Raw genomic sequence first — 18081 nt, forward strand, 5'->3', positions numbered from 1 at the left:
TCAGTATAAACTGTATGTGCATATTATGTGTGAGTGAGAAAATAATGGAGTAAGTGTTTGTGTGTGTGTGTGTGTGTGTGTGTTGGAGTGACAATGTCTGTGTGTGCATAGAGACAGTGCAAATATTGAAATAAAAATGCACTACTCAACCAGAGGATGGCAGTAAACCTCTAAGTAGTTTGCTGCTGTGGATATTATACAGTATGGAGTCTATATTGGGAATCAGGAAGGTCTGGTTTAGCTTGTTTTCCTTTCAGATAGAGGGAAAGTTAAAAGGGGAATATCCACTCTCTCCACCCACTCTCTTCTACCACAGTTATAACTAGGGACAATTCACAATCGGGATTTATTGGATTACGGAACCTCCAGAGGCTGTGAGCTTGTAAGTGCATTATACTTACTACTTAGATCATTGTGAGCTTGTGTGATTGTGTGTGTGTGTGCGTGCCTTTCCTTAAGACACACGTGTGTGTGTGTGTGTGTCAGGATATATTAGTCACCTGACCTTGAGGTGACATCTCATGGTTACGCTCAGGGTCTCTATCTCAGAATCACCTTTTAGAGTCTGTGTTTGATGGTGAATTCAGCTGAACTGTGGGTGTTGTATAACTGCCTTAACAGTCTGATGGCCTTGAGATAGAAGCTGTTTTTCAGTCTCTCGGTCCCAGCTTTGATGCACCTGTACTGACCTCGCCTTCTGGATGACAGCGGGGTGAACAGGCAGTGACTCAGGTGGTTGTTGTCCTTGATGATATTTTTGGCCTTCCTGTGACATCGGGTGCTATAGATGTCCTGGAGGGCAGGTAGTTTGCCCCCGGTGATGCGTTGGGCAGACCGCACCACCCTCTGGAGAGCCCTGCGGTTGCGGGCGGTGCAGTTTCTGAACCAGGTGGTGATACAGCCCGACAGGATGCTCTCAATTGTGCATCTGTAAAAGTTTGTGAGGGTTTTAGGTGCCAAGCCAAATTTCTTCAGCCTCCTGAGGTTGAAGAGGCGCTGTTGCGCCTTATTCACCACACTGTCTGTGTGGGTGGACCATTTCAGATCATGAGTGATGTGTACGCCAAGGAACATGAAGCTTTCCACCTTCTCCACTGCTGTCCCATTGATTTGGATAGGGGCGTGCTCCCTCTGCTGTTTCCTGAAGTCCGCAATCAGCTCCTTTGTTTTGTTGACATTGAGTGAGAGGTTATTTTCCTGGCACCACACTCCCAGGGCTCTCACATCCTCCCTGTAGGCTGCCTCGTCATTGTTGGTAATCAGGCCTACTACTGTTGTGTCATCTACAAACTTGATGATTGAGTTGGAGGCGTGCGTGGCCACGCAGTCATGGGTGAACAGGGAGTACAGGAGGGGGCTAAGCACGCACCCTTGTGGGGCCCCTGTGTTGAGGATGTTGAGGTGTTGTTTCCTACCTTCACCATCTGGGGGCGGCCCGTCAGGAAGTCCAGGACCCAGTTGCACAGGGCGGGGTTCAGACCCACGGCCCGAGCTTAATGATGAGCTTGGAGGGTAGTATGGTATTGAATGCTGAGCTATAGTCAATGAACAGCATTCTTACATAGGTATTCCTCTTGTCCAGATGGGATAGGGCAGTGTGCAGTGCGATGGCGATTGCATCGTCTGTGGATCTATTGGGGCGGTAAGCAAATTGAAGTGGGTCTAGGGTGTCAGGTAAGGTTGAGGTGATATGATCCTTGACTAGCCCTCAAAGCACTTCATGATGACAGAAGTTAGTGCTACGGGGCGATAGTCATTTAGTTCAGTTACCTTTGCTTTCTTGGGTACAGGAACAATGGTGGATATCTTGAAGCAAGTTGGGACAGCAGACTGGGATAGGGAGAGATTGAATATATCTGAAAACACTCCAGCCAGCTGGTCTGCGCATGCTCTGAGGACGCGGCTAGGAATACCGTCTGGGCTGGCAGCCTTGTGAGGGGTTAACACCCTTAAATGTCTTACTCATGTCGGCCACGGAGAAGGAGAGCCCACAGTCCTTGGTAGCGTGCCGCATCGGTGGCACTGTGTAATCCTCAAAGCGGGCGATGAAGGTGTTTAGCTTGTCCGGAAGCAAGACGTCGCTGTCCGCGACGTGGCTGGTTTTCCCTTTTAGTCCATGATTGCCTGTAGACCCTGCCACAGACGTCTCGTGTCTGAGCCGTTGAATTGCAACTCCACTTTGTCTCTGTACTGACGTTTTGCCTGTTTGATTGCCTTACGGAGAGAATAACTACACTGTTTGTATTCGGCCATATTCCCAGTCACCTTGCCATGGTTAAATGCGGTGGTTCGCGCTTTCAGTTTTGCGCGAATGCTGCCATCTATCCACGGTTTCTGGTTTGGGTAGGTTTTAATAGTCACAGTGGGTACAACATCTCCTATACACTTCCTGATGAACTCAGTCACCGTATCCGTGTATTCGTCAGTGTTATTCTCAGTGGCTACCTGGAACATATCCCAGTCCGCGTTATCAAAATAATCTTGAAGCATGGATTCCGATTGGTCAGACCAACGTTGAATAGTCCTTAGCACGGGTACTTCCTGTTTGAGCTTCTGCCTATTGGAAGGGAGGAGCAAAATGGAGTCATGATCAGATTTGCCAAAGGCAGGGCAGGGGAGGGCCTTGTAGGCATTTCGAAAAGCTGAGTAGCAGTGGTCCAATGTTTTCTCAGAGCGAGTGCTACAGTCAATGTGTTGGTAGAATTTCGGTAGCATTTTCCTCAAATTTGCTTTGTTAAAATCCCCATCTACAATAAATGCGGCCTCAGGATATGTTTGCATAAAGTCCAGTGTAGTTATTTGAGGGCCGTTGTGGTATCGGCTTGAGGAGGAATACACACGGCTGTGACTATAACCGAAGATAATTCTCTTGGGAGGTAATACGGTCGGCATTTGATTGAGGTTAATCACACCATGAGTAGTTAATCATGAAACATACACCCCCACCTTTCTTCTTCCCGGAGAGTTCTTTATTCCTGTCTGCACGATGTACTGAGAACCCAGCTGGCTGAATGGACGGAGACAGTATATCCCGACAGAGCCACTTTTCCGTGAAACAGAATATGTTACAATCTGTTAAGTTGCGTAATTCGAATCTGGTATCAGAACAGAATTTAACACTAAGTCACTGAATATATTCTCAGCTTTTTTATTAATATAATTAGTAAAGTGAATAAATGGTAAATGCAATTTTCTTATATACGGGTTCACTGTAACACCTCGCAGGGCAAAACAGAGAACTAACTGTCCCAACCCAAAGTTATTATTTTAATACTCAGACAGAGATAGTTCCCGTTCAAAGCGGGCCTGTCAGAGTAGAGGCTGAGCGTGGTTTAAACTTACTCAGCCTATCGTTGGCGCACAGGCTGGTCCCAGCCCCTTGGCGCTTCACTGTTGCCGGGCATTCGTTGTTTTTTGCAACTTGTCTCGAGAGTCAGCAACCCTCAGACATAGTTTCCTCTTCTTCATTGTTGCAGTTCACATGTCCTTGAGCGGTTTAACAAAGAGGCAGTGTGTGTGTGTGTGTCACAAGTCTATCTCAGCCTCCCCCCTAACGGTTCCTCACATTAGTCACAGCTTGTTATGTTAAACAATCTATATCAGTACAGCACAAACCTATTATGTTTGATCATTAATGTATTATTTTTAAACTAGGCATCACATCTAATTATAAGAAAATAGATCCCAACAAATCCCTGATGTCTCTCTGGAAGGAGATCCTCGCCCTGAGCTCATCTACTTTATTATCCAGAGATTGAACATTAGCGAGAAATATACTCGGAAGTGGTGGATGGTGTGCGCGCCTCCTGAGTTGGACTAGAAGTCCACTCCGAATACCTCTTCTCTACCAGCGGTGTTTTGGCTCAGCTTCTGGAATCAGTTAAATTGCCCTGGGGGGTACGAACAATGGATCCAATTCAGAAAAGTCGTATTCCTGGTCATAATGCTGGTGAGTTACCACCGCTCTGATATCCAAAAGTTATTTCCGGCTGTATGCAATAACACAAAAAAATTTCTGGACTAATAATGTAAGAAATAACACACAAAAAAAACAAAATACTGCAAAGTTGCTTAGAAGCTAGAAGCAGAGCTGCCCTATCTGTTGGTGCCAAGCATTATCCTCCGATTTTTACCTCAACGTAGTGTAAAATACACATATAAACAAACGCCTAAATATAGCCATATTTTGCTGGGGGGCAATGAGGAGACTCGGGATCTTCCCCATGGCCCTTTCCCCCATGCGTTTCCATGGCAATTCCATTGTCTTGGTCGAGTTTGATTGATCTCTTTACATCTATGGGTAAACGCACAATGGCTGCCTGGTATTGTGATGCAATAATTTCCATGGTAATGTAGAATGTTCATTCAAATGATGTTAACTGATGTGGCTCATGCAATGGAATGTATTTTTTGTAATGTCTATTGAGTTGAATCAACAAATCACAGCACATATTTTAACACATATTTTACTTCCTGCTTTATTGGGTATCCTATGCGTACACTTGCAATGGCCGCGAGTCCAACTATTATGCCATTCTATTTCTATGGCAGCACATGCAGTCAGGAGCGGAGTATTGGAGAAAATTTGCTATTTTCTGCTATTCAAATGGTTATTATCGTGACCAAGGTCATTTGGCTGGCCAATTACCGTCAGCCCAAATTCCATGAATTTTACAGGAAAAAAATTGCTTGAGTGGGACTTTTCAGATGAACCCAGACTTTGTCCTGACCTGTTCATAAAAATCATTTAATTGAATTGATGTACGCAATTGGACCAATCCTAACAATAACGCCACAGTTGCCACACCTGCAGATCAGGACTGGGGTCAATTTCAGTCCATTCAAGCCATAGACCATATGAAGCAGAAGGCCTGTGTAGGTGTGTAGGTGCTGCAACCTGGTCTCAGAGCATTTCCTATTATCCTGTAAGTAAATCCGTGACACTCCATTTATACTGAAGCTACTAAGCTATGTGGAATGGTTTTAAGATGGTCATACTAAGGATTATTTTGCTATTTATTTTGAATTTTAAGACCCCTTGAAGTATAAAAAAAATATTTGATGGAAAATTGTATTTGCTATTAGCCCATAAAGATTAATTTATTAACAGATTCACTACATGGAACAACAGATAGTCACCCCAAAAAAATCTAAGGAAGTTTGTTCTGAAGTGTCTGTCCTGCAGTATTTTCTGAGAGATATAAGAAAGATCAGGAAACATTATTATAATTTTTTTTTTTTTACATGTATTTCACCCCTTATTTTTGGCACTAAACAGTCTCCATATATACTTCCATTAATTTTTTCAACTGGTACCGGGGGACCTTCAGACGAGCCTTGTGAGACCTGTGGGCATCCTAGAGCAAAACAGCTGACATATACGTGTTGGTGAGCGTTTCACCTGTCCACAGAGGGGTCATTATTAGTGTGTAGCCGAAACTGTTCGTACGCTACAGACAGAAGCTGGCAGATCGGCTGTACCGACGCTTGTGGGGGTCGTAGAGCAAAAAAGAGAACACATTCGTGTTCGCGAGAGTCTCATCTTTCCATAGAGGGGTCATAGTTTGTAGGCCAAACCGTCCGGACGCTACAGACGATGGTGGCGCGCACAAACTATCCATCGTCAGATTTAGATTTTTAGAAAGTGTTTTACTCAATTATTTATATCAATGCTGAGCTCACCCATGATGTGATGAATTGTAAATAGTAGCTAATTGCTATTAGCTAATTCATATTGTGGTTTCTGTCAGCCGAGAGTTAGCTAAATACAGTGCCTTGCAAAAGTATTCAAGTTTTTCCTATTTTGTTGCATTACAACCTGTAATTTAAATTGATTTTTATTTGGATTTCATGTAATGGTCATGAACAAAATAGTCCAAATTGGTGAAGTGAAATGAAAAAAATAACTTGTTTCAAAAAATTCTAAAAAATAAATAATGGAAAAGTGGTGCGTGCATATGTATTCACCCCCTTTGCTATGAAGCCCCTAAATAATATCTGGTGCAACCAATTACCCTCAGAAGTCACATAATTAGTTAAATAAAGTCCACATGTGTGCAATCTAAGTGTCACATGATCTGTCACATGATCTCAGTATATATACACCTGTTCTGAAAGGCCCCAGAGTCTGCAACACCACTAAGCAAGGGACACCACCAAGCAAGCGGCACCATGAAGACCAGGGAGCTCTCCAAACAGGTCAGGGATAAAGTTGTGGAGAAGTACAGATCAGGGTTGGGTTATAAAAAAATATCAGAAACTTTGAAAATCCCACTGAGCACCATTAAATCCATTATTAAAATAATTGAAAGAATATGGCACCACAACAAACCTGCCAAGGAGGGCATTAATCAGAGGCAACAAAGAGACCAAAGATAACCCAGAAGGAGCTACAAAGCTCCACAGCGGAGATTGGAGTGTCTGTCCATAGGATCACTTTAAGCCGTACACTCCACAGAGCTGGGCTTTACGGAAGAGTAGCCAGAAAAAAGCCATTGCTGAAAGAAGAAAATAAGCAAACACGTTTGGTAATCACCAAAAGGCATGTGGGAGACACCCCAAACATATGGAAGAAGGTACTCTGGTCAGATGAGACTAAAATGTACGCTATGTCTGGCGCAAACCCAACACCTCTCATCACCCCGAGATCACCATCCTCACAGTGAAGCATGGTGGTGGCAGCATCATGCTGTGGGGATGTTTTTAATCGGCAGGGACTGGGAAACTGGTCAGAATTGAAGGAATGATGGATGGCACTAAATACAGGGAAATTCTTGAGGGAAACCTGTTTCAGTCTTCCAGAGATTTGAGACTGGGACGGAGGTTCACCTTCCAGCTGGACAATGACCCTAAGCATACTGCTAAAGCAACACTTGAGCAAAACATATTTTGCATCTTCAAAGTGGTAGGCATGTTGTGTAAATCAAATGATACAAGCCCCCAAAAAATCCATTTTAATTCCAGGTTGTAAGGCAACAAAATAGAAAAAATGCCAAGGAGGGTGAATACTATCGCAAGCCACTGTATGACTGCTTGTGTTATGTCAATCTTTCCTCAGTAAGCGCTAGGACTAATGTAGCCTCCATTTTCCAGTTTGGATGATTGTGTTAGGCTGTCGCTACTTCTGTGAATGTCTGAACACTGCATCCAAAAATAAACTGTTCACATTCAGGACATAACTTTGTAAGGACTGTGTTTGTGCAAAATGTTTCTGTGAAAAAACAGTGTGGCCAGTTCAAATGCTGACTGTTGCGTCAATCAAAACTGGACGTTCTAAATAAGCATTCTAATCACACCGGGGACCACAGTAGAATGATCACACCCGTTTGTTGGTACATGTGAAAGGGTTAATAACATTCCACCCATGAGGCCAAAGAGTGTGCTTTTGGTCATTGCCTGCAGGAAAGGACTACAGGTCTTACTCACATTGGCTATGGAGAGAGAGAGATCACACAGTCGTCTGGAACAACTGGTGCTCTCATGCATGGTTCAGTGTTGCTAACCACGAAGCAAGCATAGAAGACATTTAGCTAATCTGGTAGGCTCGCGTCGCTGGGCAGCTTGCGGCTGGGTTTCCCTTTGTAATGATAGTTTGCAAGCCCTGCCACATCTGTCGAGCGTCAGAGCAGGCGTAGTAGGATTCGATCTTAGTCCTGTATCGTCTAAGACATTTTGTGGTTGGAATTGCAGTATGTATTTCTTTTGAGAATTTAGACGTGAGATAGCAATTTTTGACAGACTGGGTTCATCTGGACCATAGACTGTAAAAAATCTGGACAAACAAAAAACGGTTGTTTAGCAACCGGATAGCTGTGAGGTTGATCAAATTAGGATAAAATCCTCGGTTCTCCTAGAATGTTCATATTTGAAGACGGCAGAAAGGCCGGTGTTTTTGGCCCATGATATGGAGTACAGGGAGTGTATTAGCTAAAGAGACTGGTACCCATGCTAGTTGGGGATCATGACTAAACAGCAATTTTCAAGTCCTACCATAGATTTTCAAGTAGATTTAAGTCAAAACTGTAACTCAACAACATTCACTGTCTTCTTGGTAAGCAACTCCAGTGTAGACTTGGCCTTGTGTTGTAGGTTAATGTCCTGCTGAAAGGTGAATTCCTCTCCCAGTGTCTGCTGTAAAGCAAACTGAAGCAGGGTTTCCTCTATGATTTTGCCTGTGCTTAGCTCCACCCCATTTTCTTATCCTGAAAAACTCCCCAGTATTTGCCAATTCCATGATGCAGCCACCACCATGCTTGAAAATAAGGAGGTAGTTACTCAGTGATGTGTTGTGTTAGATTTTCCCCAAACATAAGACTTTGCGTATAGGCCAAAAAGTGAATTCCACAGCCATTGAACTCTGTAACTGTATTAATATCACAGATGGCCTCATGGAAACATCCCTGAGCAGTTTCATTCTTGTCCTGCAGCTCAGTTCAGAAGGAAAACTGTATATTTGATCTGTCTGGGTGGTTTAATACATATTCCACAGCATAATTATTAACTTGACCATGCTTAAAGAGATATTCAATTTCTGATTTGTTATTGTTACCCATCTACGCTCCCAATCACTGCCTTTCTTTATGAGGCTTTCTAAAAGCTCCCTGGTCTTTGTAGTTGAATCTGTGCTGGAAATGCAATACTTGACTGAGGGACCTTACAGATGTTGTACTGTATGTATGGGGGACAGAGGAAAGGTTAGTCATTACATTTAAAAAATCATGTTAACCCCTATTATTTCACACAGAGTGAGACCATGTAACTTATTGTTTGATTTGTTAAACAAAATTGTAGTCCTGAACTAATTTAGGCTTGCCTAAAAAAAGGTGTTGAATACTTACAGTGGGGAAAAAAAGTATTTAGTCAGCCACCAATTGTGCATGTTCTCCCACTTAAAAAGATGAGAGAGGCCTGTCATTTTCATCATAGGTACACGTCAACTATGACAGACAAATTGAGAAAAGAAAATCCAGAAAATCACATTGTAGGATTTTTTATGAATTTATTTCCAAATTATGGTGGAAAATAAGTATTTGGTCACCTACAAACAAGCAAGATTTCTGTCTCTCACAGACCTGTAACTTCTTCTTTAAGAGGCTCCTCTGTCCTCCACTCGTTACCTGTATTAATGGCACCTGTTTGAACTTGTTATCAGTATAAAAGACACCTGTCCACAACCTCAAACAGTCACACTCCAAACTCCACTATGGCCAAGACCAAAGAGCTGTCAAAGGACACCAGAAACAAAATTGTAGACCTGCACCAGGCTGGGAAGACTGAATCTGCAATAGGGAAGCAGCTTGGTTTGAAGAAATCAACTGTGGGAGCAATTATTAGGAAATGGAAGACATACAAGACCACTGATAATCTCCCTCGATCTGGGGCTCCACGCAAGATCTCACCCCGTGGGGTCAAAATGATCACAAGAACGGTGAGCAAAAATCCCAGAACCACACGGGGGGACCTAGTGAATGACCTGCAGAGAGCTGGGACCAAAGTAACAAAGCCTACCATCAGTAACACACTACGCCGCCAGGGACTCAAATCCTGCAGTGCCAGACATGTCCCCCTGCCTAAGCCAGTACATGTCCAGGCCCGTCTGAAGTTTGCTAGAGTGCATTTGGATGATCCAGAAGAGGATTGGGAGAATATCCTATGGTCAGATGAAACCAAAATAGAACTTTTTGGTAAAAACTCAACTCGTCGTGTTTGGAGGACAAAGAATGCTGAGTTGCATCCAAAGAACACCATACCTACTGTGAAGCATGGGGGTGGAAACATCATGCTTTGGGGCTGTTTTTCTGCAAAGGGACCAGGACGACTGATCCGTGTAAAGGAAAGAATGAATGGGGCCATATATCGTGAGATTTTGAGTGAAAACCTCCTTCCATCAGTAAGGGCATTGAAGATGAAACGTGGCTGGGTCTTTCAGCATGACAATGATCCCAAACACACCGCCCGGGCAACGAAGGAGTGGCTTCGTAAGAAGCATTTCAAGGTCCTGGAGTGGCCTAGCCAGTCTCCAGATCTCAACCCCATAGAAAATCTTTGGAGGGAGTTGAAAGTCTGTGTTGCCCAGCGACAGCCCCAAAACATCACTGCTCTAGAGGAGATCTGCATGGAGGAATGGGCCAAAATACCAGCAACAGTTTGTGAAAACCTTGTGAAGACTTACAGAAAACGTTTGACCTGTGTCATTGCCAACAAAGGGTATATAACAAAGTATTGAGAAACTTTTGTTATTGACCAAATACTTATTTTCCACCATAATTTGCAAATAAATTCATTAAAAATCCTACAATGTGATTTTCTGGAGAAAGAAAATCTCATTTTGTCTGTCATAATTGACGTGTACCTATGATGAAAATTACAGGCCTCTCTCATCTTTTTAAGTGGGAGAACTTGCACAATTGGTGGCTGACTAAATACTTTTTTTCCCCACTGTGTACAACGACTATATTCTAGTTATCTAATTTTTATTAATCTAAAAAATATATATATAATTTTTCTTCCACTTTGGGATTTTGTTTTACAGTTAAATCTATTTTAATCCCACTTTGTAACACAATAACATGTGAAGAAATCCAAGGGGTATAAATACTTTTACAAGGCACTGTACATGTACTGTTTAAACTATTCATGTCTTGTGGTCTTTTTTCTTTGTGCTTTAGGACAGATACACTCACTGGCAACATGCTTCTGCTGTTTCTGTGTCTGGATTTGGGAACTCCTAGTGTCCATTCACAAGGACAAGGTAAATTCAAACTGCAAACTTCATAAATTGATAAGGTGAAATCATGTTGTTGTAATGGTATTACTGTAATATTACGATATAATACAGCATTGTTATATATGATAATGAACATGTGAATGTCCACTTTTATAATTGTATATATATGAGCACGTTTATCATACTGATATTATCCATTGATATCCTTTTATTCATTGATATCCTTGCACGTTCATTCATTGATATCCTTTGTGTTTTCCAGGGGTTAAAGTAACATGTGACAGTCCATCGGTTTCAGAGGACCAGCAACTGGTACTGAGATGTACAGTGGATTACACTGCCATACAAACTCCCAACCAAGGGACGGAGGGGACCGCAAATGACCCAACATGTGTTACTGAACGGTTTACATGGAAGAATTCAAATATTGTACTACGGAGTTGTGAACAAGACAACTGTAACAAGAAAACATGTGAAGCATCTCCACACACTAGGGAAGACACTGACAGCAACACCATCCAACACTACTGTTATGAGAAAAAAAGTGCTACCAAAGCTGATGAGGGTATTTACACTTTTTCCATTGGCACAAACTGTGGGGATAATTCAGGGACAACAAGCTGGTTCAGTGATGCAGTTACTGGTGAGTACAATGCTAAAGTACAAAGCACTTCATCAACAACTCCTGTGCCAATTCAAACATGCTGTGCTTTACCGGACAGTGACCAGTCTATATTGACTAGGGTTAAATGGGCCCTGAGTTTTTCCCGGTCATGTGATATGACCAGGAAAAGCTTTAGTAATAATTACAATTAAATGTGATAGTACAATATTCCTATTTAAATTCCATATAGGGCTTTGTACTGTGACGTTTGTGAGTATTCAGTGTGTTCATAGCAAACTTCTCTTTATTTTCTCAGCGAGAAAAGAGGGAAACCAACCCACCCAACAAGCTCCCGTATGGTTAGCCCTGGTTGTTATCATCAGCATCATCACTGTTCTGGCCGTTCTATTGTTTCTCATCACTTCTCATTCTGGCAGAAGATTGATGGATCGACTCAAGAGTTATATGACCCAGAGCAACAGGAACAACACTGATGAGAGCCCTGAAGGTACAAGAGAGGCCCTTACCCTGGTGTCTGCATAACATTCAGCGTGAGCCAGTTGGCTTGTTGGTTCTTTCTAAATTAACTCAACGTTGCCCCTGCTATGTTGCTGTATGTCAGATGTATTCTATACCAATAAAACACTACTCACTTTTGCACCTAAATTAGTTTTGCACAAACATTTATGGAATCAGTTTGTGAAATCACTAATAATCGTCTTTCACAGAAAAAATGGTGCTATCTGGAACCTAACAGGGTTATTTGGCATCCCCATAGGAGAACCCTTTGAATAACTCTGGTTCCAGGTAGAACCCTTTTCATAACCCTTCCTAAGCTTGTTTATAAAGGGAGTTGGTTTTGGTCTATCTATACATTGATGTGTGTAATATTCTGTAATATTCTGCTCAACTCACAAGCATTGTTTTCATAACCACTAAGATAAGCTTGTTTTTGGTTTTAGCCTAAACTCTGATGTAATATTCTGGGATTCATGGATTTTTTTATGAATATAAAATGTTATTGATTTGTGTACAAATAAACTTTTGGAAATAACCAGTCTTTATAATGTTATTTCTCTCATATAGAGCTTGTTGTCTTGTACTGAATTATTATCTCCAACAATAATGTACATTTCAGTTATCACAGCACACACACACACACACACACACACACACACACACACACACACACACACACACACACACACACACACACACACACACACTAACCGTCATCAGAGAATAAAAACATGAAAACCACAACCCTTCCTGTGCACGAAACAATAGAGGAAGCTCTCCCATAGCCTCTTATTCAGCTCTTCTTCATTTTACCCTGCCGAAAGACAGTTCACCAGTCAGTTGTGAGTGTGTTGCGTTTGTGGAAGAGTGTGTGGAGCTCTCTAATCGATGCAGCTGGTACCCAGGTGGCAGGATGGATGCCCTGTTGTGGAGATGTGTGCTGGGACTCCTCTGCACACCTGCAGTGCTCACCTGGACAGGTATTGTGAGTTTTTAGTTGACCCTAAATGGACAATAAAGCTTCAGACTAAAAACAAGGAGGACCAAGGTGGCATTCTTGTCTTCATAATAACAAAATGTCTAAAACCTGGGCCCCTGTCTATCTATCTCTCTCCCTGCCAGTTTCCCAGAGCCCCAGTGCCGTATCTCTGATGAAGGTCAACTTCTCAGCTGAGATCCACTGCTCCACATCGCTACCCGACCCCACAGGCCTCTACCTCAGGGGTCGATTCCACGGTGACAGAGATGTACTGTACTTGTCGATGGCTGACAGAGCAGTCAGTAGGATCACCACCCACTATGGGTTCAAAGGTCGGGTCACAGTGGTGTCAGACCAGGACCAGGAGGTCAAGCGGTGCTGTGAGTTCACACTGAGGCTGTCCCAGCTTGGGGTGGATGACACAGACAGTTACTACTGCAGCTGGAGGTACTACGATAGCCAAAGGAAAGTGCTGGTACAGCTGCAGAGTAATGGCACCATCATCATGGTCAGAGGTACAAACATACTTTTTTTTATTAAAGAAGAAGAAATGTTATTCAATAGGGTTAGGGTGAATTCCATTTTTCATTCAGACTGTCTTTCTCTTCCTGGATTAACAAAGAATTGGTATCCAATCATTGTTCTAGAACTGTCTGTTCCACACTTTTTTATGATGCGGTGTGAAAATATAAATCTCTGCGATTTCAATGACATACCACAACTTTGTATTGTAGGGTTTGAGTCAACCTAAGCCTTTGATGAAACATTGTCTGAACCTCAACTGATGGAAGTGGTTTTAATGTGGCTAGTACTAGCTATGATCATGATTAGTGCACAAGATGTTAGATATTGTGTTCCGATATGTGCAATGTGGACTCACCATATTCCTTTGAATTTCTTTTGAATTAGTTTTCCCTGAGCAGTTGACCAGGCCAGGAAAAACTCTGGGCAAGAGTCAAAGGAATATATTGGGGGCCCAGAGATTGTCAGGAAGACATGAAGCTGAACCACTTCTTCTAATTCCCTCTCCCCTCCATACAGAGAGAGATCCAGAGGAGTGCTTTGGTGGCGGTCAGACCATCATGGAACTCATCTTGATTGTGCTGAGTGGGACGACCTTCATCGTCATCCTCATCCTCTTCATCGGAGCTTGGATGTGGCGATGCACAAGGGTAAGCCAGTATAAATAAAATATGATTATGCTCAGTGTTTCCCCTATATGTGTTTAGCAGTATGGCGCACTGCCACTGATAAATTGTGGCCGCCACTGCAAAAACATTCAAATAATAATTATAATAATTTTTGGAATGGTAAAACGTTTTCAGTGTAACGTTAAATGACTAAAACGAAATATGAATTATGTAAAAAAACATAATGGAGCAATATATTTTTTAATAAGATCATCTTTGAGAACTAACAATCACCATTCTCAGGGAGAATCTGAAATTCCAAAAAGGTCATGGCATGGGTCCCCCATTGATTTTGTTTGAGTCATTTCAGATAGCATAAGAACACGGCATAGGCCATGGCTAAATTTGTATAATTGCAGGAAATTATCTTTAAAACTGAAAATTCTCTCAGTCCCATGGCAAAATGTATAGAATTGCAGGAAATTAGCTTTGAAACTGCACATTTTCTCTCAGCCCCATGACAAAATTAATGTGTAGAATTGCAGGAAACTAGCTTTAAAACTGTAAAATGTCCCCCCCCCTCATAACTTAGTCTCTCTTTAGATACATAACATTCTGGATGAAGTCTAAGATAAGTGTGAATATAAATTTAAACATCTCTATGTTTTCCTACATACCAAAAAGCACTACACACCAGCCAGGGTCAATAGAAGACACCACCATAACCAACACCAGCATGTGTCCACAGCCCAGGCCTACTTCTTCTCAAGCAGCTCTCCAGACAAGGTCGACTTTAGAGGAATACTGTAACATTGAAGGAATTGGAAGAAGTAATTCTGCAATTTATGTAATAATTTACCTTTAGAGTGTCTATGCAGTTAGGCCTACTGTCTGTTCTCACTAATGGAATGTTCTTTAAATACCATTTTCGGCTAGATTTCAGATATATTTTCAGACGTCTGTCTGAGCAATTGTAAAATTGTGCAATCCATATTTTTTATTATAATTATTTTATTTTTTGCCATTTGCATTGTTCTGCCATTTCTAAAGTTGGTAGTTGTGCATTTCTCTTCAATGCATCTTACAGAAATGTCAGTGCAATTAATAGCGTGCAATTCTGTGCCAATTGTAAGCTACTGTTCTCATCAGATCTTTCTCACGAAATGTCTGTGTTTCTCTTCTTTTGTGTCTCCACTTCCGATTGTTATGGAATTGTCTATGTTAGCAGAAAGACTCATTCTATGTGACTCAGTGACACATACCTTACCACATCCTGCAGTTTGATGTCTGATGTGCTTTTCAGATCATATGTGGGCTGCCTAATGTGTGAACAGGTCAATTGTTTATTTTTTGCACATCCAGCAGATTTAAAAGATGAAGTGTTTTGACAATGTAGGCTAATCTGTTTGATTATCCTACTCTTCATCTGACATGTCCTAATGTGACCAATGTCACGACTTCCTCCGAAGCTGCCTCCTCTCCTTGTTCGGGCAGGCTTCGGCGTTCGTCGTCACCGGCCTTCTAGCCACTGCCGCATCACATCTCATCATTCCATTTGTTTTGTCTTGTTTATTACACACACCTGGTTCATATCCCCTCATTAGTACGTGTATAAGTGTTCCCTCTGCCCCCTTGTCCTTGTGGGTGATTGTTTAATGTGAGGAGAGAGTAGCGCGGTTGAGCTATGTGTATTTTGTATTGCCGGGGTATATTTGAGCCCCACCTGTTTAGTATATTATAATTTTTTTGGTTGCCTGTTTTGCATGTTATTTTGGCATTAATACGTGTCACATATCAGTTTGCAAACAATGTAAAAAAAATAATATATGAGTTAATAAAGCTGCATATAAACAGGGTCTCCTTTTTGCTTTCTTGAGTAAGGCAGCTCCAAAATGCAGGTGTTTCAGCCTAGCTCAGTGCTTTCTGTGGTGGTGAGGCAGCCAGCAGAAAATACGGCGCGTAAGGATTGGTAATGTTCTCTAGTTGCGCCATGATTGGCTCAGTGTTCTGTCACTCATGGGGACACTACCTCACCGCAAAATCTATGGGGAGAGCTCGAAAATTCAAGCCCCTTGCGTGCTGCCATAGATTTACATTAGAAGTGCCCATCCAAGAATGCTCAAGGTCATTGGCCACAGATAGAATGACGTCAAATCACGTTATAGCTTTGATTGTCATCAATCTACTGGCAAATCATTTTCAATCCTTGTCATATGAAGAGAAATAAATTAAAGATATAACTTATTGGTGCTCATCGGCCATTGGACATAAACATTACATAACAAGTTGGAAATCGCAAATTCAACAATGAGTGGTTTGGAAGGAATCAATGGCTAACTGCAAGCTTTGCAAAGCAATCACTAGCCTGCTATTCAGTGGAGAGGGTGTGTGGTCCCAAGTCTGGGTTTAAGGGTCTCTTTTCCAAGCTTAAAAGGATAAACATTCACTCACAACACACCATGGGCCAGAAAAGGTTTAATACATTGGCCATGCTGTCAATCCAGCATGACATCAGTTGTTCAAAACAACTGGAAACTCGGAACTGGGAAATCTCAGATTTCAGTGAGTTCAAGACAACTGGGAACTCTGAAAAAAAAGAGCTCCGACTGGGAAAACGGTCATCCAACTCAGAATTCCAAGTCGGGAACTCGGGCCTCTTTCTAGAGCTCCGACCTGAAGATCACTGACGTCATGAATCAACTTTTTTTTTTTTTTTTTTTGGGGGGGGGGGGTTCCCAGTTGTCTTAAAAGCACCATAAATCCAGAGAATGCCAGACTTTGATGACAACGTTTGATGACAAAATTTGCCCACAAGAAGGACCACCGCGCCACCTTCCTGTTCAAGTGAGCACAGCACAACAAGGTGAGTCAAAAAAAGTATTGTTTGCCGCTGCATTAATAATGTTATATGCCAGGGAGATATGTATACTGTAGCTAAGAAAGTAATACTAAGTGTATGTTGTGTAGTAAGCCGTTAGTAGCGCATGTGCCTCACCCTAATAATTTGGTCCCTTTCCCCCTCATAACTTAGCCTATTCTTCTGACTTGGTGGTGCACATATAGCCTATAGCCTGTTTAGAGAAATGTCATCATCGAATATTGTAAGAGCTTTCATTGTCTGCTTATATGCCCCCTTTATTTATCCTACGGTTCTGACTTGGTGCACAGGGAGAATACTGTAAGAACAGCCCATGTTCTGAAGTCTGTCGCTGTACATTTCAAAAGTGCTGAACAAATACATATTGACTACGTCCGTCTTAGCTCGCTCATTAATATCTTAATCGAAATTACAGATTGCCTCTTATCCACTAATCTTTGCCTTATACCATAGTTTGTACATCTCAATTGTCAGTAGAAACCACATTTGTTTAAGTAAGACAGCCATATCAGCTATTTTTTTTTTAAAGGCAGTAAATGAGGCTGAATGAACTGTTTCGCTGCCAGACAAGGCTCCGCTGATAGCCAGGTGTAACTGTGGTAAGGATTCACTCCATGGTGCTGAAAAGAAAGCTCTGCTATTGGGACAGCTTTATGTAGGCCCTAACAGTTTGTGGGCACCGTTTGTCACTGTTATAGTGCAATTAATGTATTGTTTAGTGTTGTGTTGTGTAGTGGCTTTGCTGGCATGCATCTAAAAAAATATGTGTTTTGTTTGCCCCACCAAGATTTACATGCTAACATCGCCACTGTTAACAGATATTGAGTTTATGAGAATTTGGCACTCTCCAGGGGAATTTGATGAGGCAATATCTAGGGCTAGTCAATGTCTAATCTTAGAATATATTATGGTGTCAGAAAGAGAGGAGATAGTAATTCATTTAAACTGTGTTTTACTCAGTTAGTCTTCAAAATAAAACATGGTGCAGTAGCTATTGAATCTATTTTGTGTTATGTAGAAAACCAACAGAAAACACGGTGGCATTCATTCAAGGGCGCCAGAAATTCAACAGCAAGGTCTTGTTATGCAACTGTGTGTTTGTGTGTACCCTGGGGAGACAAATCCTGATAAATCCAAGACATTGACCCAATATTACCTTGGGTTTAGAGATTATTATCTCTATAATGCCACTTGTCAAGGTGCAGTTAGTTTTTTACCCGGAACTATGTATGCAGCTATATTCTC

The 18081-nt window shown here is 41.9% G+C and overlaps 1 protein-coding gene and 1 long non-coding RNA gene across 2 annotated transcripts; both read left to right on the forward strand.

Annotated features, from left to right (window-relative positions):
• The first annotated feature begins 255 nt into the window (after positions 1–255).
• On the forward strand, positions 256–12378 carry LOC311100594. Its single transcript, XR_014609835.1, has 4 exons — positions 256–382; positions 10668–10750; positions 10989–11369; positions 11647–12378. It is a non-coding gene; the product is annotated as an uncharacterized lncRNA (long non-coding RNA).
• Positions 12379–12674: 296 nt separating this feature from the next.
• Positions 12675–15814, forward strand: LOC311100615 (uncharacterized protein). The gene is made up of 4 exons (XM_084141542.1): positions 12675–12829; positions 12972–13343; positions 13870–14000; positions 14643–15814. Exons 1-4 carry the CDS (start codon positions 12763–12765, stop codon positions 14766–14768), a joined length of 696 nt encoding a protein of 231 aa, XP_083997668.1. The 5' UTR covers positions 12675–12762; the 3' UTR covers positions 14769–15814.
• The last annotated feature ends 2267 nt before the right edge of the window (positions 15815–18081 follow it).

Source organism: Coregonus lavaretus (assembly GCF_964263955.1).
Source record: "Coregonus lavaretus genome assembly, chromosome: 25".
NCBI lineage: Eukaryota > Metazoa > Chordata > Actinopteri > Salmoniformes > Salmonidae > Coregonus > Coregonus lavaretus.

Coding starts and splice junctions, on each gene's coding strand:
- LOC311100615 (XM_084141542.1), top strand. CDS start 12,763: ATGGATGCCCTGTTGTGGAGATGTGTGCTGGGACTCCTCTGCACACCT. Junction 12,830..12,971: donor TGCAGTGCTCACCTGGACAG/GTATTGTGAGTT, acceptor TCTCCCTGCCAG/TTTCCCAGAGCCCCAGTGCC. Junction 14,001..14,642: donor GGATGTGGCGATGCACAAGG/GTAAGCCAGTAT, acceptor CATACCAAAAAG/CACTACACACCAGCCAGGGT.